General features: G+C 49.9%; 1 protein-coding gene across 3 annotated transcripts in view; it reads right to left on the reverse strand.

Annotated features, from left to right (window-relative positions):
* C1H4orf50 (chromosome 1 C4orf50 homolog) overlaps positions 1-24,822 on the reverse strand; it is a 100,816-nt gene that overhangs the window by 8,111 nt on the left and 67,883 nt on the right. The window contains exons 13-14 of one of the 3 annotated variants that reach the window (XM_088792956.1): positions 18,227-18,318; positions 7,189-7,356 (exon numbers count right to left, since the gene is read on the reverse strand). The exons of 1 other annotated variant lie outside the window; for it this stretch is intronic. In XM_088792956.1, the coding sequence (XP_088649082.1) occupies positions 7,215-7,356; positions 18,227-18,318 (234 nt within the window). In that variant the 3' untranslated portion in view covers positions 7,189-7,214. Of the gene's footprint in view, positions 1-7,188; positions 7,357-18,226; positions 18,319-24,822 lie in introns of those variants that run through there. One more of the 3 variants, XM_088792959.1, reaches the window with a different exon arrangement.

Consider the following 24,822-nt stretch of genomic DNA (forward strand, 5'->3'; position numbering starts at 1 on the left):
CCACACAGAATGAAATGCTGGCTTCCCAGAAATAACAGTGGCCTCCCGTGGAGAGTCAGAGAAAGAAGCATGAAAGGCACCCTACTGAGACATCATGATGACTTCTTGGAGGAAGCAATGAGCTCACTGCCTGCAGATGTGGGGCTATCAGGGGGGACCCCTGCATTTGGGGGAACCTGTGACCTTTCTTTCCCAACCCTGTGACTCGATGATTCCCAACCCTGTGACTCGATGATTCTATAAAATTGCGGCAGGCATTCACAGCCCCAGGGAGTGGGACAGGACTCAGCTGCAGCCTCACTTCACAGTCCAGTGGGGGAAGGAAATGTGTGAACAGATAATGGTGGAGAACCACATGATGGGGAGGGGGAAACCCTTGGGCATCAGAAAATGAGGGCAAAAATGGGGACACTCGTCTGTGCCCTACTTAGTTCTAGACCTCGGTGAAGACAAGAGCTCCTGGATGAGAGAATATGCTGACAGGAAAGGCCAGCACAGACATGACTATCCTTGACACCATTCACTGGACCCCAAAGGTCATGCATCTTCTGCCAGGATGTATAGAGGAAATGCGAAGGTCATACTCGGGGACCTCTTTGTCACTTCCATTTCTCTCACTCTTATCTGTAAATCAAAGCAGTGCTGATCTGATTAAAAATGCCTGGAAAGTACAGAACTCGTATTCTCTGCTCTGTCTTCCTATCTCCTCTGTATGGCCGTTCCCCATCCCAGACCCCCACCATCTCTCTTACCTGGACCACTGGGGCAGCTTCCTGCTTCCAGGCTGGCCCCGCCCCAATCCACTCTCCACACAGCAGCTAGAATTACCAGAAAGCTGATTGCATCACTCCCTTGCGTGCACTCCGTCGTTCTCTGCTTTTAGGTTAAAGTCAAGCTCCTTAGCAAGACTTCCAAGACCCTGTAACGTCTAGCCCTGCCCACATCTCTCATCTCCTCTCTTGAAAAATTTAAACCCTTCCACGTCACACGGTGGCCATGTGAACTCCTTGCACACTGAGCACAGTTGCCATGGTCACAGAAGCAGTGTTAGGTGTCTAGCGGTGGAACGAATGAGTGAGCAATTGATGGCAAGTGCCCCCCGTACCAGCCAGCACATTCAGTGGGTTATTGCTTTAGTTTCATCCTCTTTGGCGTTTGGGGGCTAGGAACTTCCATCCCACCAACACTTACTTCATCAGGAGCTGTTCCTGGGCCAGAAATACTTTCCCTTTTCATGCGTCTCTCATTGGAACGGGAAGTCCAGCTCAGTCAATTAAGCAGGTGCCGGCTCCCTGCAGCTCACTGGGCAGAGTGCTGGGGATTTGCGTAAATGCAGTCTGTGCTCTCAGAACCTTGCAGGACAGGATCCCAGGCAACCAGGATTGTGAAGAAGGAAGTCTGAGGAGATTGGGGGGGGGGGGTTGTGTGAGAACGCCTGCCACAGGGGACCCAGTGCTCCAGGTGGAAGGACGAGCAGGGGCGATACAATCCGAGAGTCACAAAGACAGCAACCCTGGACCACACCTACTGTGTGTCGGCCACCACCCTGAGTCCTTGACAGGTGTCACCACCATGGATCCTCAGAGCCCCCCATAATGCGTGCTCATTGTTTTCCCCATTTACAGAGGAGGACATGGAGGCTTAGGGATAAATCTCCCTGAGGCCCCCCATCCCGGAAGTGGTGCCACTGGGACTTTAAAGGAGACCCATCAGACTCCAGGGCCCACAGAAGAACACGTGCACCTGCCCAACCAGGTGAGAAACTGCTGCTGAACAGGACAAGTGCCCGCAAAGGAGATTAAACCTGGGTCAACATAATGTGATTCTCATTGAACACAACCCAGTTCCAACTTATTTCCTCAAGGAATATTCAGCATTTTTTGCAGGTAAAGGAAATCAAATGCAAAATTCATGACTTTCTTTTTCTAAACAAAAACCTTCAAAATTGAAGAATCGACTCGGTCTGTTCCATCTGGCCACTAATTTTTATATTTCCAGTGCTGTCTGTTTACAGTTTACATTATGTCATAAACAGGTTTGGTGTGAATTACAGTGTTTGAGTTAGAATACTAGTTATTCTCAGAAGTCACCTAAAATACATCCTTGTATAGTTAGTGGAGGAAACAGACCCTCAGAGAGAAAAAGTGTCTCCCCAGTAATCACCCAGCTCGATATTGGCTCAGCTGGGAATAGCTTCCCAGTTCTCCAACCAATGCTCTCACTACTTCACCCCTGCCAGCATTCATCCAGAACCTTCTATGTGCCCAGAGCTGGGCAAGAAGCTCTTTTGGTGTCCGAGGGAAAGAAGCTGAAGTCTCTGCTCTCAAGCTGCTCACAGTGTGTGTGTGTGTGTGTGTGTGTGTGTGTGTGTGTGTGTGTTTATTGAATGTGAAAGTAGTATGATGTGTCCATTTCTCTACTAGATGTTTCCAGAGCTGATGGTTTCTTCTACCTCTCTGCTTTCAGAACTTGTGGGGTTTCCTGGCCCTTCTCAAAGCCAGAACTCCCCTTTCCTCAAGCATCTGGAATGGATTTTCTCAAACTCTTCTTGCATACTCCCTCTCATGGAGAGCTCACCATCTGTGCTCTACTGGACAGCTTAGACTGTTAGGAAATTCCAATGTGTGTTTTCTTCCAACACCACCAAACAATTCTCCAATTCTCAGAGGATACTTGTGGCCTACAATTTAACTCAAGTCTGACACCATTTACCTGGAGCTAGCGTAGGTGCCATGGGTTAAGGGCTCAGTCCCAGACTGCCCCCACTTTAGACGTTGATCACAAGTCTAGGTTGTTACCTATGCTCCTAACCAACTGGCTATAAATTGTTGGTTTCCACGACCCCCTCTCAGGTTCAATTAATATGCTAGAGGGGCTCACAGAACTCAGAGAAACATTTACTACATTTACCAGTTGATTATACAGGGTACAAAGGGTACAGATGAAGAGGTACATAGGGTGAGGTCCACAAGGGTCCTGAGCACAGGAATTTCTGTCCCCATGGAGTTTAGGGTGTGTCCCCTCCCAGCTCGTGGATGCATTCTGGTTCACCAACCTGGAAGTTCTTTGAACCCCATCCTTTTGGGTTTTTATGGAGGTTTCATTTCATGGGCATGATTGGTTAAATCACTGGCCATTGGCCATTGAACTCGAGCTCTGGGGTGAGACTGAAGGTTTCAGTCCTCCAATCACCTTCTTTATTCCCCTGGCAACCAGTCCCCACCCTTATGTTACCCAGGGGCTTTCCAAATATCATCTCATTAACAGAACAAAAGACACCTTGGTCACTCTGGACACTTAGGAAACTCTAAATGTTTTAGGAGCTCTATGCCAGAAACAGTGGATGAATAAGAAATAATATTTCTTATCATAAATCATAACATTACAGAAATTCATCCATGAATGGAATTAAAATGAGACTTCCTAGAATGTGTGACAGGCCACTGAGGAGATATTTTATGCACATTTAAAACGCCAGCACAGGGTTCACTCACAGAGACGGGCCTCTCTTGAGATTTGCTGAGCCCGGTTCCAATGAACCCCGTCTGCCCTGTGGTTTCCTCAGAGTGACAGGAGCACAGGGAGAAAAGTCCAGCTCTGCCTGCTTCCCCTGCCCAGACGGCCTGATACAGGTTTTCTGCCACAAGGTGAGAAGATGAAGGGGCAGGCAGCTTGCTGCTCTCAGGCCACAGCGGGGCATGGTGCAGTGGTGAGACGGTAAATGTTAACAACTGGCTCTCGGGAAAAAAAACAGACCTGATTTTTAGTGTTTGCCAATTGCTGTGGTGTAAAAACTCTCACTATGGCTGATTTCTAGCCACCAAGGGGCTGTCACTGAGGAGGAGGTAAGATGCTGACCATCAGAATTCACGAGCCAAGAGGCGCCAACGCCAGCACTCCACTGTGTGTGTATTTGGGGAGAGTGGATACGTGACAGAAGGGATGAAGGAATGAATGAATGAATGCAAAAGTGACAGGAGAGAGCTGGAATGTGCAGAACGATTTTATAGCTGCAGTAGATAAGACTTGACAAATACAACAAGCCAGCATCCGTGTACAAAGCATTTTAAGCAGCTTCTCCAAATTACTTTCAAAGAATTGAGATAGGACGGCACAGGACACCCAAGGACAGGAAATAAAACGAGGGTGAAAAACCAGTAAACCAGAATGCAGCACAAACCGGCCAGGATGGGCCAAGACCAAGATGGCAGTGAGCTTCACTTCCAAGCCACTGCCAGCCTCATTAAAATACATTTCCATACAAAATAACACACCTACCAGCACCATGACACTTCCCAAAAGGGCCCTATAAAAACAAAAAAAGGGGTGTATCCCTGATTCTCGGAAAAGCCCACGCATTTCCTGGAATGAGTAGACTATTCCTCCCCTTCATTTCCCTGTGAAACACCTACCAAACAAAAATTACTGCCACACATCAAGTCGAGGTGGTCTCTCACTCGGAGTAGATCTTGACTCAAAAAACCACTTTCACTTTATTATCTGACTCACTCTTGAGTTCTTTCCTGCAAGTAGGCAAGAACCCTCTTTCCTGCAATGGTTTCACGCCTGTCTTTTTACACAGACCCATGATGACAGAACGCACTGGCTTCATAACTTACTACCACTGTGACCTTGGGCTCATTACTGAATCTTGCTCTTCCTCAGTTTCCCCACCTGTAAAACGCGGGGGATAATGCCCACCTCACAGGGCTGGTGTGAGGAAGGCGACACTCAGAGGCCTGGGCAAAGGGCAGAGCTAGAATCTGAGCCTGGGCAAATAAGGGAGACACCAGCTGATAGCTCCTTGAAGATGAGCCACACCCCATATTGCAAATGTCCCAGCGCCTTGCACAATTTCTGGAGCGTGGCAGACATGCAATGATTAGTCTTGAAATAAATTTTGAGCAAAGGCAGGAGGGGTCAGTGTGCTAGTGCGTAATGTGGAAAAGGCGTCTCCTATTAATATAAAACAGATGAACCCCTGTTCAGTTTCCATGAGCTTCCTAATTCTATGGGATACAGAAAATGTAGATAAAGATAAAAGGCTTTTTTCCCCCAAATGCCCTCATCTGTGTTTCAATATCAAGATTCATGGGGGCCATTTTCACTTTCACTGTTCTTAACATTCTGGACTAATTGATGGATTCGTTCATGAGTCGAGGCCCCTCTGGATCTCATTACACTGGGACTCTGGGCGTATTGATCCGATTTAGAAATAAGGCAACAAATCGTCCACAGACGTAATGTCCACACCACAGGCTGCCAAGGCAGAGAATACAAGACACAGGCCTTTCTCACTGCACTGTCTATCTTTAATTTAACTTTTAGCATGAGTTTGAATTTCTGAATCCGCAATAGGTATCCATGGCTTTAAAAATGTTTGTTCCCTCGGAGATAGTCATTCAATTTCTGAGACTCGACCTCCAAGAAATAGTCTTCTACGGAGACTAAAATTTATACACAATGCTAACCATCACATTGTTTATTATAGCAAAAAGGGAGGCCACTCTGATGTCCAATAGGGCAAGAGAGCTTTGCGTTATACAACCTGGAAAGGGGAACTTCATGAAAACTGTGTTAGCATGAGGGAAATACCTATAGGATGAAATTAAAAGAAAAAGCAGTATATGGACTTGTGCATTGGTTATGATTTCCAATATTGCACAGAAATTTACCCATAGGGATAAAACAGGACATGGTCAAAATAGCAACAGAGATTTTGTTTTCATGGTTTTTGATGTTTTCTTCTGAACATCTGTTCTCTACTTTCCTTTTTTATTGTCCTAAGCATACATCACTTGAATTAATTTGTATTCGAATTATTCAAATTTATAGAATTTGTATTTTTAATAGGTATATACGTACACTCTGGCCTCTCTTACAAAGACAGACCTATAGGAAGGAACATGGGTGATGGAACTTGTCATTTTTCACTTATTAGAAATACTTAATGTCCCGTTCTACAGTGTTAAAATAATTTGTACCCACTGTCCCTTGGATATAACCTTGTCCTTATTTTACATGGCTGAGTCCCTAAGTTAACGTGGCCTGGAATTTGCTTATGCACAGAGAAGTGCAAAGAAAAGCCAGTTCCATCCAATCAAAACTCAGACGTAGGCGCCATATTTGCCCACTCGGATAGATTTTTCTAGATTTCTCATGAGTTTTCGTCTCCTTTATCTGTCCAGTCTCCTTCTTGATCCAATAAGCAGCTCAAAAAGTAGTTACTCTGAATTCTACACCTGCAAATATTATCTTCAATTCCCAGGATGGGCACTGCCAATTCCTCTCACTTGATCCAGGCCAGTCCCCAAGCCACCCTCCAGGTAACAGCTGGAATAATCTTTCTCAAATGTGAATCTAGTCCTGACACTCCTCTACCTGGCTTCAGTGCTTAAGTGGTGGCTCCCATCGTCGTGTCAGGTCCTTCGTTTGTCTGTCAACGTCATTTTTCCCCGCCCTGCCCATTCGCACTAAGGCCCACTCGCATCCTGTTACCACCATTCCCAGCACGGCACATCCTCTTACCCGTACGTGTGCTCACGTTGCCAGGGAAAGAAAGACACAAGTTACTGGCTGATCTACAGCTATTCCCACTCACTTTCGCCTTTGTCGCTTCCCAGCCTAGAGGTTGGGAAAGTGGAAATGGGGTCTCAGGTAGGAGCGGCAATGGGCACCCTTTGAACAGGTACAAAACAAAATCGGCCAGAAGCACCTGGGACAGGTTTGCCTCCTGCTTCCACTTAGGACACAGATGTGAAACCCGAAGCTGCAGCAGCCCCCTTGTGACCATGAGGCAATAATCTCCAGGAAGAAACTACCAAGCTGAAGACAGTGGATCTGAAGGATGGAAAGAAGCTGAGTGGTTGATGGTACCACTGAGATGCCAGACCAACCCTGAGGCCACACAGCTGTCACCTTGACAGGTGAGATGTTCTATTGCAGCCTAGTTAGTGTCTCTTACTAGATTCACTCTTCCCTCACATTAAGGAATGGAAGTACAGTGGTGAATTCAGTGCCTGGAACATTCTAGAAGCTCAGTCCACATTAGTTGCCTCTTCTCTTTTTCCTGAGAACTCCTTTGGCCCTACTTACTCACCTGTTCGGAAAACGCTGTACCCAGACCTGTATATTTTACTGAGATACACCAGGTCATGTATCTGGACACACAATTTGACTTGCCTGTGACAAAACCAAACTGAAGTGGCTTGGGTTTAAAGGGACGTGATGGCCAGGATGGAGGGGTGAGCAGCCATCCCCAGGGGTAAGGAGCTCCACTCACAGCTGTGACCAGCGTCCCACGTACAGCCAGGAAGCTCTCTCCAGCTTTCTGTCTCTCCTTGGCTGCTTCTTTCCCTGTGACAGGGACGAGGCACAGTGAGAGCTCCTGAAGTTACTGTGGGGCCCAGCTCAGAAAGCCTGTGGTCAGAAAACTAGACATCTTTAACCTCTACCTAAAATAAAATAAAACATGCAGGGCAGTTGAACCAAAAAAAATATCAGTGGTCTTTCAAAAAAAAAAAAAAAAAAAAGAATAACGACCTTGTGCTGGTAATGCAAAGAAGTTGAGGGTTTCAGGTCCTCTGTTTCTACTGAAAGCACAGCAGGTCTCCTCCTTGAGTCTCGAGGCCCGTGTCCAACCCCAGAAGGCATTTCATTACCCAGCACCCCAGTCCTTCAGCCTCATCACCCGCAGGTCTCAATTTGCACAGGTCATCCTCAGACATCCAGCCTCTGACATCCAGAAACCATCACAGGCCACGCAGAGGCCCAGGGCAGGTGGTGCAGTCAGCTTAGCGTAAAGAGATGTGGCCAGTCATTCATCAGAGAGCCCCGGGGCCAGGCCCATGCAAACGATGACTGAAAAACGGTTCCAGGGCCCCGATGGTAAGACATGTCGTGAAAGGGCAACATTTGAAAAAGAAACTGCACTGTCCCTTCTGTCATCATGAAGCTCCAAGAAAAAGCCACCAGAGACAGGAGACCCCCAAAACCCAACCACACAGACAAAAGGAGAGGCCCACGGGCGTGACAACTGCAGCAGGGGTGAGTGACAGGCTTTATGGAGCAGGAAGGGTGGCTGGCTCTGGGTTAGAATCCCTTTTCAGGTCTTGTGTGAAAATTCAAATGACAAACAGCGCGTGTTCCGTCCATGTTGGTTCCTTTCTCCTGCTCCTTCCCCAGCCATCACCCCCAGCCCCAATTCTACCTGAATGTGAGGATTTCGACATTGGCTTTTTCAGTTCCTCAGTGACACTCACCACCTTGGGGCTTCCTAACTGGTCTTTTGCTTCTGTGTCCATTTGTGATCCTGCAATCTACTCTCCAAACAGCAGCCCCAGGGAACAAACACCAGGGCAGGTCACGCCCCTGATTCAAATCTCTCCAGGGGCTTCCTATTGTACTTGGAGGAAAGCGCTAAGGCCCACCCAGCCTGCTGGGCGAATGCCCAGCTCCTGTCGCCCCCTGACCACACCTCCCAGCATGGTCTCATGCTCGCTGTCCTGCAGGGACTTGGGCCTCCTCTCCATCCGTTGAGTGGCCAGGTTCTCTCCTGCCTCAGGGACTTGCATGTTCCCTGCTGGATGCTCTTCCTGCAACACCCATCCTTCAGATCTCAGCTTAGTTGTTGCTTCCTTTGGAAGTTTTCCCATCCAGAGTCCCCCTGTCATAGACGCTCACAGCCTTCTTCAAAGCAATTACAATAATTGAAATTAATTTACTTCTTATTAAGCATTTGTGTACCATTTAAGTCTGCTGTAAGCCTTGTGAGGATAGGATGGTTATATCGGTCTCCTCTTTGCTGGAGCTCTGACACCGAGCCCAGAGCCTGGCACGTAGGATGGATTTAATCGGTGTTTGATAAATAACTGAATGTCACTTATCCTGGACAGATAACATGTCATCTTGGGTTCAAAGAGCTTTGAACTGATTCTCTGTTTTTCATTCATATCTGGGTTTTAATGTTTAGCCATCTTTCTTTTCTGAGAAACAAATAATCCCAAACAAGATAAAGTGAAGAATTTTGCACCTTCCACTGACAAGAAGCACTAATGTTTCTCTCTCCTTTAAGAAATGCTATAACAATAATAAGAGTCATAATCATATAATGATCGCTGGTGTCTGTGGTGCGACGTGCTGGCGGCTGTTCTCAGTGAATCCTCCCGACCACCCCAAAATGCAGCACCTCTTGTTTCTCAGAGGAGGAAATGGGGTCACGGGGTGCTGAGCGTTGCCCAAGGCAGCCCATCTAGAAAGGGGTGTTGCTGGAGTTCAGCTCCAGGCAGCTCTGCTCCTGAGCCAGGCTCCTTTTCAGCTCACACCACCTTTGGCAAGAGATATGAAAACAAGCCAATCTCTTCCCACAGCCAAGTCTTTGCAAGTGGCTCAGGCAGCTTCAGTGACCGGTAATGACCTAGGCTCCTGCCCCACGTTGGGCTTACAGGCTGGCGTTGCAGAGAGGCGTGGAGCTCAGGTCTGGACCTAGTCTGGAAGCTTTAAGGTCAAGGAGAGAGCAGATGACGTCTTAGCTGGCTGCTGGTAAATGGACTTTCCCTGTTTCCCCATCTCAAAGGCACATGAGGGAAACTGACAGCCTCTGTGGCCCTTCTGCATTTAATCACACCTCCATTGCAAGCAGCAAATAGAGCATCCAATTGGCCAGGTAGACACCCATCTTGGGAATCACCTGGGCCCGGGCTGCATGTCAGAAATGCCTGGAGACCCTTCCAACGTGTCAGTTCTCAGACACCCCCTGCCCTACTCCAAGTGGACGGAGCTTCTGGGCCCGGGGCCTGGGTGTCACAGGCTTGGAAAGCTCCCCCAGTAGTTCTCATGCACAGCCAGGGCTGAGACTCACTGGTCTAGACCGTGTCCCTCTTCCAGATGGAGAGACTGGGCCTGGGGACGCCAAGGGCTTGCTCAATGTCCCACGTAGCCTGGTGATTTTCAAGAGGACTTGCTAATAAATCTCCTGGCCAGGACGGATGAGTTGCTCTCTGCCAGTGAGTGGCAGGGTGGGGGCTGATGTGAGATCTCATTCAGGGTCCCTGTGCTGTGCCATTTCCTGCGTTGGTTGTGCTGCCCTGGATTCAGGGGCCTGTTTTCCGTTCAGAGGAAGGCCCAGGTTTGTGAGCGGGCACACCCAGTGCCAGTCCCCATGGCCAATGCAGGGAACCGGTAATGGGAACCCAGAGGAAACACCAACTTGCCAGATCTCAGGGTGGCTGGCCAGCTCAGATCCCAGCATGGATGGGAGACAAATAAATAACCTTTTGGGTGGGGGACACACACCTGGTCTCTAACTGCTCAGAGACCAGCCTTCAGTAACGTATTCGTGCAACTCAACATTCAGCTATCCACACTTCCAGGTGCCAGGCCCTGTGCTAAGTGTTGGGGACGTTCAGGGGACAAGCCAGAGTCCTTGGTCTCCAGGAGCTTGTAGTCTGGGGCCTGGCAGGGGTGCAGGAAAAACCCACTTTTTCAAAAGGGCTGGCACTGCACGCGTTGCGTGACTCCTAGAGGAGGTCTTTGGGGGGATGTTTCTTACTATACATCACTTTTCAAATGCCTCACCTATGGACTGCCAGTGCTCAGAGGGCAGGCGCAGACCCATCCTCCAGCACACACCCATGGCAGTGCCGGCCTGTCGGCAGAGGGGACGCTTGACGTGTGTTTGTTGAATGGATGGATAGGTGCAAATGAGATGAAGGTGTGGAGGGACCCGGGGAGTTGGCTGGACGGCAGCCTCCACCCTCCAAGCCACACACCTGAGATGGTTTTTCACTCCGTGTCTCTGAAAGACCCTCTGAAGGCAGGAGGCTCGAGCGTCATCTCACACCATGCTACTCTCCGCGCTGCCCTAAATTTTAATTAGTCATAATCGTTATGAATATGTTTATAGCACTTTAGCATTTACAAACCACTTTCCTCCCATTATCTCTCTGGGCTCTCACACAGCTCTGCGAGGAGGGAGGGGTAATCAACCTTCCTGAGGGGTTCCGCGATTTTCCTGTTTCAGGCGAGGCGGGAACAGAGTTTTACGTGAGCCCTCGTGTGCTGCTTGCCTTACACATGCAGTTCACATGTTTACTTTTACACGTGTAACTTAACGGTCTCAGCAACAATGAGATCATTGCTGGTAATTATAGATAATGCCAGATAACGACTGTAATTCCTGCTTTACGGATGAGGACGTGATACTCAGGGAGGTCGAGCACCTTGCCTGAGGACACACAGCCAGTGAGCGGTGGGGTTGGGATTTGAACCCTGCTCTGTCTGCCTCCAAATCCAGGAACAATGACAACAAAGAGGACGCCACAGCGACGACAGCAAACCCTGCTTGAGCACTGACTCGGGGCCGAGCACTGAGCCTGGCATTTGACAGATTTTATTAGTTGAATACTCATTTAGTATTAATTTAATATTCTCCTAATTAATACAACTTTGCTACTCCTGACAATCCCGTAGGACCTACTATTATTATCCACCGTGTCCCTTCCCCCAGGCCACATGTGATCTGGGGATTGTGCGTTTGCAGGAGGGAGGTGGGGGCTCTTACCTGACGCTCGACAAGCATCCGGCAGCTCCAGCTTTAAGACTTTGTGCCACCAGTTCAGGGCTCAGCACACAGCAGGGAGCAGACGCAGGGAAAGTAGGAATGAACCAGACACACGGGGACAATCTCGCAGGCGGCCTACATGAACTGCATCTCTAGCCTTGGTATTCTTTGAGTTTTGTTGTCAATATGCTTATCCTCATAGACCCTGAGTAAGATGACGTCAGCTCCGGGAAATGAAGATTTTGCTAAGAATTAAAGCTCTTTCAACATGAACTAGGCGGCCATGGGCCAAACGAAAGGGCTTCTCACTCTAGAAACTCTAAGTTTCCTTTTCTCTAGTGTTCTGACTCCATAGCCCCTGGTTACAATCATGTTTTAAATCAGTTTCTTAATCGTAGGCAATAGATTGTTTGTAACCTGACTCATAGAAATCTCCTATTCCCTGCTTTAGATAATTGCCCTGAAATTTATGATTCATACTTGTTGATTATAATCATTGAAGCCTAATGTCTTTCTCCAACCCGTTCCAGACCTCACTCCTGGACAACTGACGTCACCTGAATGACCAGTGGGATGGCCACAAGCTCCATAGAGTGGACAGATGTTCCGTCACATAGCTACCTCGCATCAATAGCTTTGAGCTCTGCTCTTTAAGCCAACACTTTTAAATTTACTAACTAAAACCTATTTTTCCTTATTCAGGGGCCTTGGGGGTGCAGAGGATGCCCCAGCAAGATTGCCAGTCCCAACCAAAGAAGCCAACACGGTCTTCCAGGTGGATCTCGAGAGCCCTTCCTCTCATCTGAGATCAGATAAGGTGAGAGTTCCATGAATCCCCCAATAGGTAGGGACAGCTCTACCCCCCTGCCCAGCAGGAAGCAGGTACAGAAGAAAAGACCTCCTGTCCCTCAACTTCCCATAGAGATTTTATAGGGAGCACACCTCCCAAGGGGAAAACAAAGCAGGTAGTTAGAGACAGGCATCGGGTCTCCACATTCCTGCATAACCCACAGAATGTGACCTCCCAAAAGACCTCCCCTCTCCGCCCAAAACTTCCCCTTTTCATTGTAATTATCTACCCCTATGAGGAACAAATGGGTACAAAATACCCAACAACATTATACCAGCCACTCGCACCTGTGCAATAAAAGCCACAATGACCTTCATTTCACCTGGGCTTCATTCTACCATCATTATAATATCACACATATGCCTGGAAGTTCATTAATATTGAATTCTGGGAAGAAACATGCGCAGTCTAAAAAGATGAGGTCATAGCCTCTTGTCAATCACAGGTGTCAATCAAGTGGTCCCACGCCTGGAAAGGAACAGCCCATTTGGGAGAAAATGGGATAAAAACTCCACGTCCTCTCCTGTCAGCGCCTTTGAGCCATTCTCTGCTGCTCGGGCCCACTTCTATTTCTTTGAAGTGTACTGTCTCTTCTAATAAACTACTCTTTCACCACTTTATTTTTGTGTCTCGTCCAATTCTTTGCTCACAATGCCAACAGCCTACACACTGCATCAAAGAGGCCCATTTCCCAGTAACAATAGCGCATTCCCTGTCACCAGAGATGTCCAGGTGACAGCAACAAGCTAATGCTCAGGCTGTGACAGTTCTGTCTGTGGGGTTCGGTTCCTCCACAGAACGACCACCAGAGCAAGGGAGCAGGTGATAACTATTCACAAGGCAGTGACCAAGAACAGCGGCCCTGAGAACAGGAGCTGACCGTTGCTGTCAGGGGCTGGTGGCAGGAGCTGGCCTGCACTCACAGCCACCGTGTGCTCCTGGTGACATAACCAATCCTGCAGAATGTCAGTGTCAGACCAGCTCCTCTGGTTCTGACATGAGACCAGGAACAAGACCATTTCATCATCTTCACAGCCTAAAACAAGGCCGCTGTGCAAGCCACAGGAGAGACCAAACATCCCCCATCCCGGCTGCACACACTTCCTGCACTGCTCTAACACTCCACGACAAACAGCACTTTAACACAACACACGTTTGTTCTCTGACAGCTCTGGAGCCAGAGCCTAAAACGGGCCCCACTGGCTAACCTCCAGGTGCCGGCAGGGCCTGTTCCCTCTGGAGGCTCCAGGGGAGAATGTTTCCCGCCCTTTCCAGCTTCTAGCGGCGCTCGTATTCCTCGGTTCACAGCGCCTTCCTCCACCTTCAGAGCCGGCAGTGGCCCATTGGGTCTTTGTCATCCTGGCTCCCGCTTCCACGTTTAATGACCTTGTGGTGACCTTGGGCCCGCCCAGAAGACCCAGGATGATCTCGCTGTCTGAGGTCAGCTGATCAGCAACCCTCGTTTTGCCTTGCTGCAGAACGTATTGCACTCACAGGTCCTGGGGACTAGGATGTGGACGTCTTTGGGGGACGCTATTCTGCCTGACACACTGGAGACTCTGTGTGAGCGCTGCTGCTTCACCAATGGCATCTGGAAGTTGCTCGATCGAGTCTTCCCTCCTTGAGATAAGCTTTATTGAGATGCCCCCGCTTCCTCACCGCATCCAATCCAGAACAAAGCTCTTTTTCCTTGAAACCTCCCCCAAATGGCGTTCCACAAGCCTGAATCCTACAGGCAGGCCTTTCTAGCACCTTGTAACTAAGACACCCCATGTGTCCGGGGTGTGGGGTGTGTGTTCTCTCACTGAACAATGAACACAACTTGCGCAAAGGTCTTTGGTGGGGGCACAGTCGGCAGCTGGGGTGAGAGGGTGGGGTGTGCCCCATGCCATGGAGACAGAGGCTGGACGGGCCAGCTCGGCATGCAGCCAGAGGTAAAAAGAAAGCTCTACAGAGGCCATGACTCTTGAGCTGGGTCTAGGGGACAAGTAGGAGCTTCTGGATGTGAAGCCCCAAGGCGGAGAAACTGCTGCGGGGGCTGGGAGGGTAAGCAGGCCAGGTGCTCTCCGGGGCTCGGAGGGGTCTGGACTCTCGGTGTCCTATGAGGAGCCAGGGGTCTGCACAGCATCCCAACAGCCTACAGGGAGGAGATTCACTGTCACCCCCTCTGACAGATGAGGAAACGGCCTCCCAGGGTTACCCCTGGTCAGCAAGAGTTGGAGCTGGGAAAGGCCAGCGAGAGCCCACCACAAAGCCAAAAGGGGCATCCGTCAGCACAAAGGAGCAGGGTTCCCGCCCCCCGCCATCAGGGAGGAAGGGAAGGGGCCAGAGTCTGCCCAGCCACAGGCCTGGACAGAGGTTCAGTTGTCCATGGAATGTCTGAGCAGGACTAAGAAGGAAGCTGATGGAGGAACAGGAAGATTGTCTGGTCTAGAGGGAGGTCTGGGCTGGAGCCACGTGCCAGGCCAAGGACAAAACCCCAGGCAAAAAAGTGTTTAGGCGGCTTGGGAATTCTACAGGCAGGAGGGAAAGCGGGAGAAGATGGTGTCCCGGGGCCCAGGGAGAGAGCATTCTTACCAGTGATTCTAGAACAAGAGGGGTCAGAGGCCACGTACACAAAAACCAGGAAGTGGTCTCTGGGTTTGCCCCGTGGAGACGTGGCTGGGAGCAGTGTCTGAAGAATGGGGTTGCGGGGAAAAGCCAGACACAGTGAGTGGAGGGGGGCAAGATGCAGCAGGTGCCATAGACGCAGACTCCGCAAGTGTGACAGCAAGGGGACAGGAGAGTAAAGAAGCAGAGACTGAGGAGAGCAGGGACTTGTGGTTCTGGTTTGTGTTTAGGCTGAGGCCAAGGAGCCAGTGGTGGGGGGATGACAGAAAGACAGACGGGAACAGACGAGGGAGTTCTAAGGCCAGCGTGGGGCGGGGGCGGCCGTGGCAGACAGGGAGCCCCCTTCCTCTGAGAGGAAATGAGGTAAACTGGGGAGGGGGTATTGATGGACGTCCAAGACCCAGGGTCCCCATTTTCCTTGTGAAGCACTATTCCAGGCAGAGGGGCTGTGGGGGTACAGGAGCTTGTGCGGGAAGTGGGGACTGTTCTTTCTGTGGCCTGAAAACTAGAATATAACCTTGACCCAAGGCCATAGGGCCAGCAGGCCAATGGTCAGCTCATGGGGAGAGAGAGGGCTGCACCAGTGGAGGTTCTGGCAGGAGCCAACCCACAGGCAACCAGGCTGTCACCGGAAACGCTGAGAGAAGGACGGCTGCAGCAAACAGACGGGTCCCTGTCCTAGGCATCCCAAAATTGGGTTTCTATGGCAACATGTCTCTGACCTGCATATCCCACAAATGTTTAGTTTCTGCAAAGCACTTTCTGAGCACGAGAGCCTGAAGCTGCAGAGACGGTGGGGTGGCATCCTGGCCTTGGGCGCCCAGGGTCTTGTGGGGGAGGGAGACTGAAGAGGGACAACACTGACACCAGGGTTGAGGGGTGAGAACAGGGCTGGGGACACTCAGGCCAGCTCCGAGTCCTCCCTGGGAGCCAGGATGCCTTCCAGAGGTGGCGACACTTCAGCTCGGAGCTGAAGGAGAGTAAGCCAGGTGAAGGCAGCTGGGAAGGCGGTCTTGGGTGCTGGAGGGAGCTGGGGGGAACTGCAGCCTCACGGACAGGTCTCGTGTAGAGGAAGGTGTGAAGAGTGGACAGGGAGGTTGTAAGGCAGAGCCGTCCACAGACGAGGATATTGAGAGGTGGGGCACCCGGGAACTCCCCCTTTACTGTGCATGTCTGTAAGGTTTGCATGATTTTGTTTCCATTTTTATACGAGTTCATTTGAACCACCACTGATGGCAACGGCTGGGAAGCAAGATTTCAAATGCTCTCCGTAAGGTTTACGTTTCTAAAATGAGCACATATTAATTTGGTGACTTAACTATTCATAATAGCCAAGAACTAGAAACAACCCAAATGTCCATCAACTGACAACGGGATAAACAAAACGTGGCCTATCCATACAATGGGTTATTGTTCCTCTATAAAGAGAAAGCACTGACACATGCTACCATGTGGATGGACCTTGAAACCTTGTGCTAAGTGAAGAAGCCAGACACAAAAGGCCATGTACCAAATGATTCCATTGATACGAAACGTCCAGAAGGGGCAAATCCACGGAGACAGAAGTCAGAGGACTGGTTGCCAGGAGGTGGGGGCGGAGGGACGGGCTGCTTAAGGGGGTGGGGTTTCTTTTTAGGACGATAGAAATGCTCTGAAATTAGATGTCAGTGATGGTTGCACAACATTACATGTGAAAAGCCACGGAATTGTAAACTTTAAAATGATGAATTTTATATTATGTGAATTTTACCTACATCTGTTCTTAAATGGGTGACCCGGCAGAGCACAAATACCCTCTGATCTGAAGGCCACATTTCTGAGCCAGAGGAAGAGCGAAATCAGCAGGTTGAAGTAAACCAGTTTATACATAAGCCCCCTCCCACCCCAACTGCCACGCATTCCTCCAGCGCTCTGTTGCCCACGCGACCGGGAAACCTGCTCTCTGGCCCCGGGGAGAACCAGATGCCTCCATCGCCCATTCATATCCATTCATTCATTTATTCACTCATTCATTCGATCAGTATTTCATGGGTGCTTGCTCTGTGCCAGCATTTCTGGTGAGATGCACAGAGGTCCTGCTCTCGGGTCTCCACTCTGGAAGTGCAAGGCAGACGAGGAGCAGAGGCCCGTTTGTCTGATGGCCACGAGCGTACAAAGCACAACCAAGTAGGACAGGGGTAGGCGGAGATGGATTGGCTGTGCAGTCTCCCTCGGCAGACAGCCGTGCCTGGGAGCCAAAGGACTGGTCATCTGGAGGTGGCTCCGTGATCAGGGCTCACAAACAGGTCTGATGGGAGCACACGTCTAGGGCCACCAATGGGAGCCCTCACCCCAAAGGCAGGCGACCTCCAGACCCTGCTGCCTTCTGCACCCGATCGCGGACCACGCACAACTCACCCTCCAACCACACTCAGCTCCTCCCCACCTTTCTAGCTGGTGGCCCTTGCCCAGTTTCTTCTCTGCCTAGAACTTTCTCGATTTCTACCCCTGCCCTATGCCTGATAACTACAAGCCAGTTTTCATGTTTCAGCTTAGACATGGCTTCCTCCAGGAAACCATCCTCAACTCCACTATGGCTGACCCCGACCAGCCCCTGGTGGGCCAGGTACCTACTCTGCTGTCTCAGCACTGATCACACAATGTCACCATTGTCTGATTTCAACTGTGCGTCCCTAAGTGGACCCAGAGCTCTGTCACAACGAGAGACCTGTCTCAGTTATCTCTCAGTTATCCCAACTACGGCTCATTGGAGGGGTCTGCACACACGGAGTTGAAATGAACACATGGAACTTGCAATATTAAGGAACATAAAGTTTATAGTCTTCTATAAGCATTAACTGTCCATAATACACCTGATAATTTAATTGAGGTGGAGCTCATTAAGTCAAAAATTGAAATAAAAATCTTTCACAACACTTCCCCAAGCATCGTGCCTTAAATTGTTTTATATTCAGTGTCTACCATATGCAGGACCCTGGAATACAAACTGTGTGGTATCTCATCCTACAAGGTCAGAGGCAAAAGCAGTAAACAAAGCCCTGTGGTGGCTAGAGGTGGCTTGTCCTCTCATAAACACACACACACATGTGCACACACACACGTGCACGCACACACACGTGCACGCGCACACACACAGGGACAGCTGCCGCAGACAGCAGCAGCTGAGCTCTGTCACCAGGGAGTGCACCGAGCCGATGATGAAGTACCTTTGTTGTAACCAAGCGCCGTAGGGAAGCCAGCTGGCAGGGCCGCGTGTTGCATGGACAGGAGTGGAGAAGGCCAGGTCCTCCATGAGCTCCTGGGGGGAGAGGGGTGGGCACTGCATGAGCTGGAAGCACAAGGGCCCTGCACACTTCCCCATGACAAAACATCTCCCTGGGCCCCAGGAGCCCTTCTAACCGTGCAGGACACCTTCCGACATACAGACACACTTCCCGATAGTTGGCACCTCCAAATTCATATGTCAGAATGCTTTCTGATAACTGTTTTTCCCCACTGTAGAAGTGTGGGACACCTTAAGGATATTAGGGAAATCAATAAAAACAAAGATATTTGGAGACACAGATTAAAAAAAAAAAAAAGAAAGACGTCACCTTCCCAGAAACCATGTGTGTGTGTATCTTCAGCAGAATTGAGAACATCAAATTTCACAGGGGGTTTTGACTCAGCATTACACGATTTCTTCAAAGCGTGTTCGCAGCAGCCATCGTTAGCGACATGATCTGCCGGTTCGTCATTGTCTACCCACCTCCTAACACTGTCTTTGGCACATAGTAGGTACTCAATAAATGCATGAATGGTAAATGGCCAATATTGCACGGAGGGGATATTATCAGCATTGACTTAACTGTTTCCTGCAGTTAGACATTTAGGCACTTCCTGCATTAGACATTGTTTCTAATAACTGGCTGTTATAAATCATACTGTGATAAATTGTGCAATTAGTTCTATCTGTGTCTCATTGATCAACCAAGTAAAGAATCCCTGAAAGGGGTTATCACCCAGCCAAAGGGTGTGCACATTTTCCAAGCCAATATCTGCATTATTTTAAAGGCTAAAAGTTATGTAAATATTCCTTTATCCCAAACCCAACAGCCCAGGTAGCTAGAATTTACATTTTGTTTTGCAAAAGCGAGTACATTCTCCTCATGGAATAAGAATAAATTTTCTTGCCTTCTATGTCCGATATGAAATATATACTTTTGAGAAGCCCAAGAGAACTGACTCTGAAGTGAACTGCATTTTAATAACAGTGACTTGTATTGGAAGCAAAAGGACAGAAGGAAAGGGGAGAAGAAATTTCTTATTTACGTTTTATAAACAGAAAAATACAAGTGAGGAACTCAGGGAGAGGAAGCTTCTGTAAATTAAGCCCATCCTGAGTAAATATGGAGGCAGCAAGCTCACACTGCCCAGTGCTCTGCGTGAGCCCAACCAAAGAGCACTTAAGAAATTCTCCGCCTGTGTACACCACCATAAAAATGCCACCGAGCTAAAAGTTCAAGCGCTTGATCCAATTACCTAATTCTGCTATAATCTCATAAAGGGTAATTATGTGTTGATGATGCTAGGTCATTACGGGCTGTTGTGACAGTCAGCAGCTTTAAATATTAGTTACCTCACAGTGAGCCACCTTTATTGGGCACGACCAGAGAAGTCAAGTTTCAGACAGCTTTTCCGTGATAGGTTGATAGCCTTGTGAGTGTTTATGGCCTTTACATTTTGCTCCAGTGTTTGTAGGACTCAGGTGACACCTCCAGGTATGATGACAACCAGGTGTAGGTATGGAAATTGTTGGGGCTCATCAGAGACTGCCCTGTGTGGTCCAGGGTAAGGGTGCAGGGCTGAGAATCAGGGATCTGGGCTCGGTCCCCTGTAACAGCTCCACTGCTGACACTTGCGACCTCATTCAAGGCGCTGCCTATCCCTGGGCCCCAGAGCCACCCTCCCTTCAGTGAGGATATTAGATTGGATGTGTCCATGCACCTTCCATTTCTTTGGAAAATAGCGACTGGCAATAAGAGCCGATGTAATGGGGTGTTTATCATGTGACAGGTGCTATTGGGATAACCCCCGACACCCTGGTCCTGTCTGGGACTTGTTTTTCTATCATTTCAGATGGACTCTGGCTCAAGCCTTCATCAAACTATTGTTTTTTTCAGTTGGCCACCCTGTAAATTGCTAGGACAATTGACATGCTGAGGTTTTATAAACTTCAGAATACAGACAATGTTAACAATTTTAACCAGTGTGTATCTGAGCAGCCCCTTTCCATGTCACTTGGTGGGGGCAGGTGCAACAGCTTTGTATATGGGGTACATGGAACAAGAGGCCCCCAACCGAAAGACCACCCCACCTGGGGAGGTCTGATTGCTCCCTCCAGAACCTGGGTCCCCCCGCCCCGAGGGTACACAAACGTGTTCAGTTTCCGCCGCTGCAACTAACGCTAGTGCCTGTCTCTCCTGGTAGCATGTGAGCCCCTGGAGGGCAGGGATGACGTTTAGACTCAACTCTGCCAGTTAGGATGCCTGGACGGGGCCTGCCAGGAGCTCCAGAAAATGTCAAAAGGCAGAGATGGGATACGAGAGGTGGGGAGGGGACAGAGGACTGACAGGAGGGAGAGACAGCCCTGGACAGGAGTGAATCCACGCCTCGTGCATGAGCGAGCCAACAATTCAGGCCCGACTGGCGCTCTTGCAAGGAAGCAAAGTGCCTGGATCTCTTCCAGCACGACCAGAATGAAGGCGCCGCCCTACATACCGCAGGTCATTGGAATCCATCTCTGTCAGGCCCCGCTGAAAAGACACCTCCAGAGCCTGGGAATGGGCCCCCTGGGGCCTTGCAGTCCAGGCTGCTTGGCTGGTGTGTTCCCATGACCTTGGCAAAGGGAAGAGAAAACAGAGGTGGCGTCTGAACGGTGCAGAGAGGGGTGGTGTGTGGTTTCCTGTGTTGAGGTACACAGCCTCGCATTGGCCACGACTTTTCACTCTCAGTCTGCCGTGGGGAAGAGGGAATGATTTATCATTATTCTCATTTCACAGAAGAGGAAAAGGGCTTAGAAACAAAGAGCCGTTTCCAGAGGTTGCGCAGCTCTTCAGAGGCTATACAGAACTAAAAACATGCGCCTTTGGCTCTGAGTCCTCCACACGTCCTCTCTCCAAACACCATGCTCTTAGTCTCGCCATCCTTCTAACAGAAAAGCCCTCACCTGCTTCTGAGATGGCTCTGCTCTGCAGTGTCTGCAGGAAGATGCCTCTTGTCCATCTCCTCCAGGAAGTCTTCTCAGATTACTCATGCCTGTTTCCTCCAACCACTCACTCATCCCCTGGCTGGAAACTGTGGGCTCTAGCAAAGAATTCATCACCCTGTGTGGTCATCATCTTCTTGGATGCCATTTCTTGCCTTGGTTCATTTATTCAAGAAAACATATACAGAGCTCCTGGAGGAGAGTGAGGCTGGGAAGGGAGTCAAATTGTGCAAGGTGACACAGAAAACCAGATTGGAAGCCATGCAACGATATAGTCACTCAGTGAATATTTAGAGAGAGTTGCCACATGCCCCCCAAATGCTAAGCTCTTTCCAACACCTGCCCCTTCATGGGGGTTCATTTCTGCCCAATGCTTGGACTTCTGCCAATCCTCCCGGGTCAGGATGGCAGGTGTAATTTAATAATCTGCCAGGTAGTAGCCCAGTAGCCACCTGTCTTCACAGGCAGATGAACCACGCTCACAGTTCTTGGCCGAATGCCCCAAAGAGCAGAAGAGTGTATCATTTCCACTCTAGTACCTTCCTTCCTTGGCATTTACGGAGCACTCATGTGAGCAAGTAGGCTGGGCTCCTTTAGGGAATCCAACCATCAAAGAGGGGCAGGGGGGGAGCGGGAGAGCTGGCCTGGTGCTGTCCAGGGGTCCAGTCTCCGGACCCAATTCATCATCAGCCTCGAGAAGGCAGGAAGGTACCAGATGGTGGTGGGGAGGCCACAGTAGCTAAAGACGGAGAGAGCTGGACTGAACTCCCAGAAAGAAAGGAGCTGAAGTCTCTGGAACCTCGGTTTCCTTCTCTGCAAGATGAGAATATCACTAGCTCATAGGTGCTAATAGATGATGCATCTACGACACATAGTATAGCTCCTGACATACAGCAGGCACTCAGCAAATGGCAGAAATGTCCTTATCACGACGAGTAAATGTTATCATTTCAAACTCTGCTCTACAGCTTTTGTAAACAAGTTTCCCCTTAGAAGAGCTGCCTCAAACCAGGGACCAGGAAGTCCGAGGGGGGAGGGTCCCCAAGCCTGTGCTGCTGCTGCTGCCGGAGGCTAAGCCACTGGTAACTCCTTCCATCTCTGCAGTTCAGGGTACTTGTCTGTAAGCGGGGGCTTGTCTTGCCTTCCCTCCTCACTCACAGAGGGCGGAGGAAGGATCAGGTGCCGTGATACACATGAAAATACTTTGTAAAAAGTTCTTTTTAAGGTTAGCTTCACAGGACACAAATATATGCTATTGGTGCCCTGCTTGAAAACTCTGGATGTCTCCCTACTGATTATGTGAGAAGATTCAACTTCCCGACACTACCCCTCCCAGAACTTGTGACTGGGCTTTTTCTACTTCTCCAGCCTCTCTGAATGGCAGTGCCTGCCACCCCCACCCCACCCCCACCCCACAGTCTCCATCTGCTGTGGGACGACTTCCCTGACCCCTACTCCCCCAACACGCATCCATCACAGCAGGCTACACTCCAATTACTTGCTCATGTGACTGGAGCCCCTGAGGGCTGCTGCTGTCTCTTTCATTCGTGTGTCCCCAGCACCAGCACTCAGCCAGCCCAGACTGGCTCGGTGTCTGGCAGGAAGGACGTGGAGGCAGGGCCTTCTCAGGCAGAAGCTCTTTTGGTTCTATAGTGGCTCCTCCACACAGGGCTCAGGAGTTCATGGGAAACGGGCCAGCCAGCAGCAAAGTCCTCTCTGAGCGGGACCCACACCAAGGACCCCATCCTCAAGGCTGGTGCTCAGGCAGCCCTAGAAGACGTGGAAGTGAGCCAGAGGTGGATCAAAGCCCCCTTCGGGGCAGAAAAAAAAAGCCAAAATGTGGGATCCTGGCAACAAGCCTGCAGTGGGGACGGGTGAAACAGGAAGTCAGGGGAGGAGAGGGGAGAGGAAGAGGCACAAGGAGAGGAAAGGGTGAGCAGAGTGGGGAGGAAAGCTGGGGCCAACTCCCCACGTCCCCTCTAAAAGCGGAGAGGCGAAGTGGTGTAGGGGCTCAGAGTGGACTCCAGGACCAAGCCCCTCTCCACTTGAGCTGCCGGGCGACTTGCTTAACCTCTCCGTGCCTCAGTTTCCTCACCTGTAAGAAGGGCTAATAGAGTGGAGTGCCTCACTGAGTAGCTGTGAAGATGAAATGACTGAATAGTAGTGAGTGTGTAGAGGAGTGTCCGGCACTGGTGAGCACCCACAAAGTGTCAGCTGCTGTTTTTAAAGTTCATGAACCATTCAAACAAATTGATTCTTTCCATGTCACCATTGTCTCTATTTCTGCCCAAACATTATCAATACAACTTTTTTCTGCAAGTTTCCTTTTCTGAGAAAACTCGACTCAGAACTGAGAGTAAAAAAAAAAAAATCAGCTGTGTCATGCAGGGCCTCTGGTCCTGCTCCCCACATAAGAACCCAGGACATGGTGAGGCCAAAAAGAAACACCCATGGAGCCATAGATAGGGGAGTCATACCACTATAGTCTCGCTGGCGGCTGGTCAAGACACAAAGCAAACATCCACCAGAACCCCAACAAGGGGTCTTCCTGCCCCTCAGTCTCACTGGCGGCCAGACAAGACACAGGAAGTAGGATCCACATGATCCGCAACCCACAATCCACTTTCTAACCTCACTTGCTAGCCGTAGTCCGCCATCCGCTTCTCTGCCAACCAACCAACCCAACCCTCCTAGCACAGCCACGGCAGTTATATCAGTGGCCAATGGCTAACTGGTTACAGCTGACGGCCAACTAGTCACAGCTGATGGCCATCTTCTACCTGAGCCAGCACCTTTCCACGTGAGGCCGAGAGCCTGGAAACTGCTCTCTGGGACTCTGTCCCCACAGCTGCCACTCTCCTTCCTACACGAGAACTTTCACAGCCGCTCCCTTCCTAGGGGACAAATGACTTGCTCTTCAGTGTCCTCTATCATCTGGCCCAGTCAGCTTTTTCTCCCCTGGGAGCTCTGCTCTCAGCGACACTGATTACTGGCACATTCTCTGTCCACACCTTAGCTTAACCCCGCCCCCCCCAAATGGTGTGTGTGGGGTTAACATATATGCAGAGAGTCAGGGACCTAGAGCTGAGGCCACCACAGAAGCCAGAACGCTTGAAGGTCTATTCCCTCAGCAAAAGAGAAGGTCAGGAGGGAAAATGTGACCTTAAGCAGAAGAGATCCCAAGGAAGCCAGTCTTCCTCAGCCTGAGCTCCAGGTGTGTGTGTATGGGGGGTGGGGCGTTGAGAATACATGACCACAGGTCTGTATCCCATAGGCACTTGGGCTTGGGCTCATACCATCCAAATGACTCACAAACCTCCAGTCAGTAAAGGAAGAGGAAAAGGTTTCCCGAGCCAGTGAAACCCCTGGCGACGGATACTCCTAATATCCTTGAGCCTACGGTGCCCTTGGGGCTGAAGCAAAGACACACAGGATGCCCACAGATAAAGCCCCGAGGCCAAGATTACAGAACCCTCAGGAAAACACACTTCATGAGTGGAGACATAAGACATGTATTGAGCAGAGCGTCTTCAAAAACATCAAATAATAGAACTA

The sequence above is a fragment of the Rhinolophus sinicus genome, chromosome 1 (assembly GCF_057876585.1).
Source record: "Rhinolophus sinicus isolate RSI-liver-muscle chromosome 1, RSI-T2T, whole genome shotgun sequence".
Lineage (NCBI taxonomy): Eukaryota > Metazoa > Chordata > Mammalia > Chiroptera > Rhinolophidae > Rhinolophus > Rhinolophus sinicus.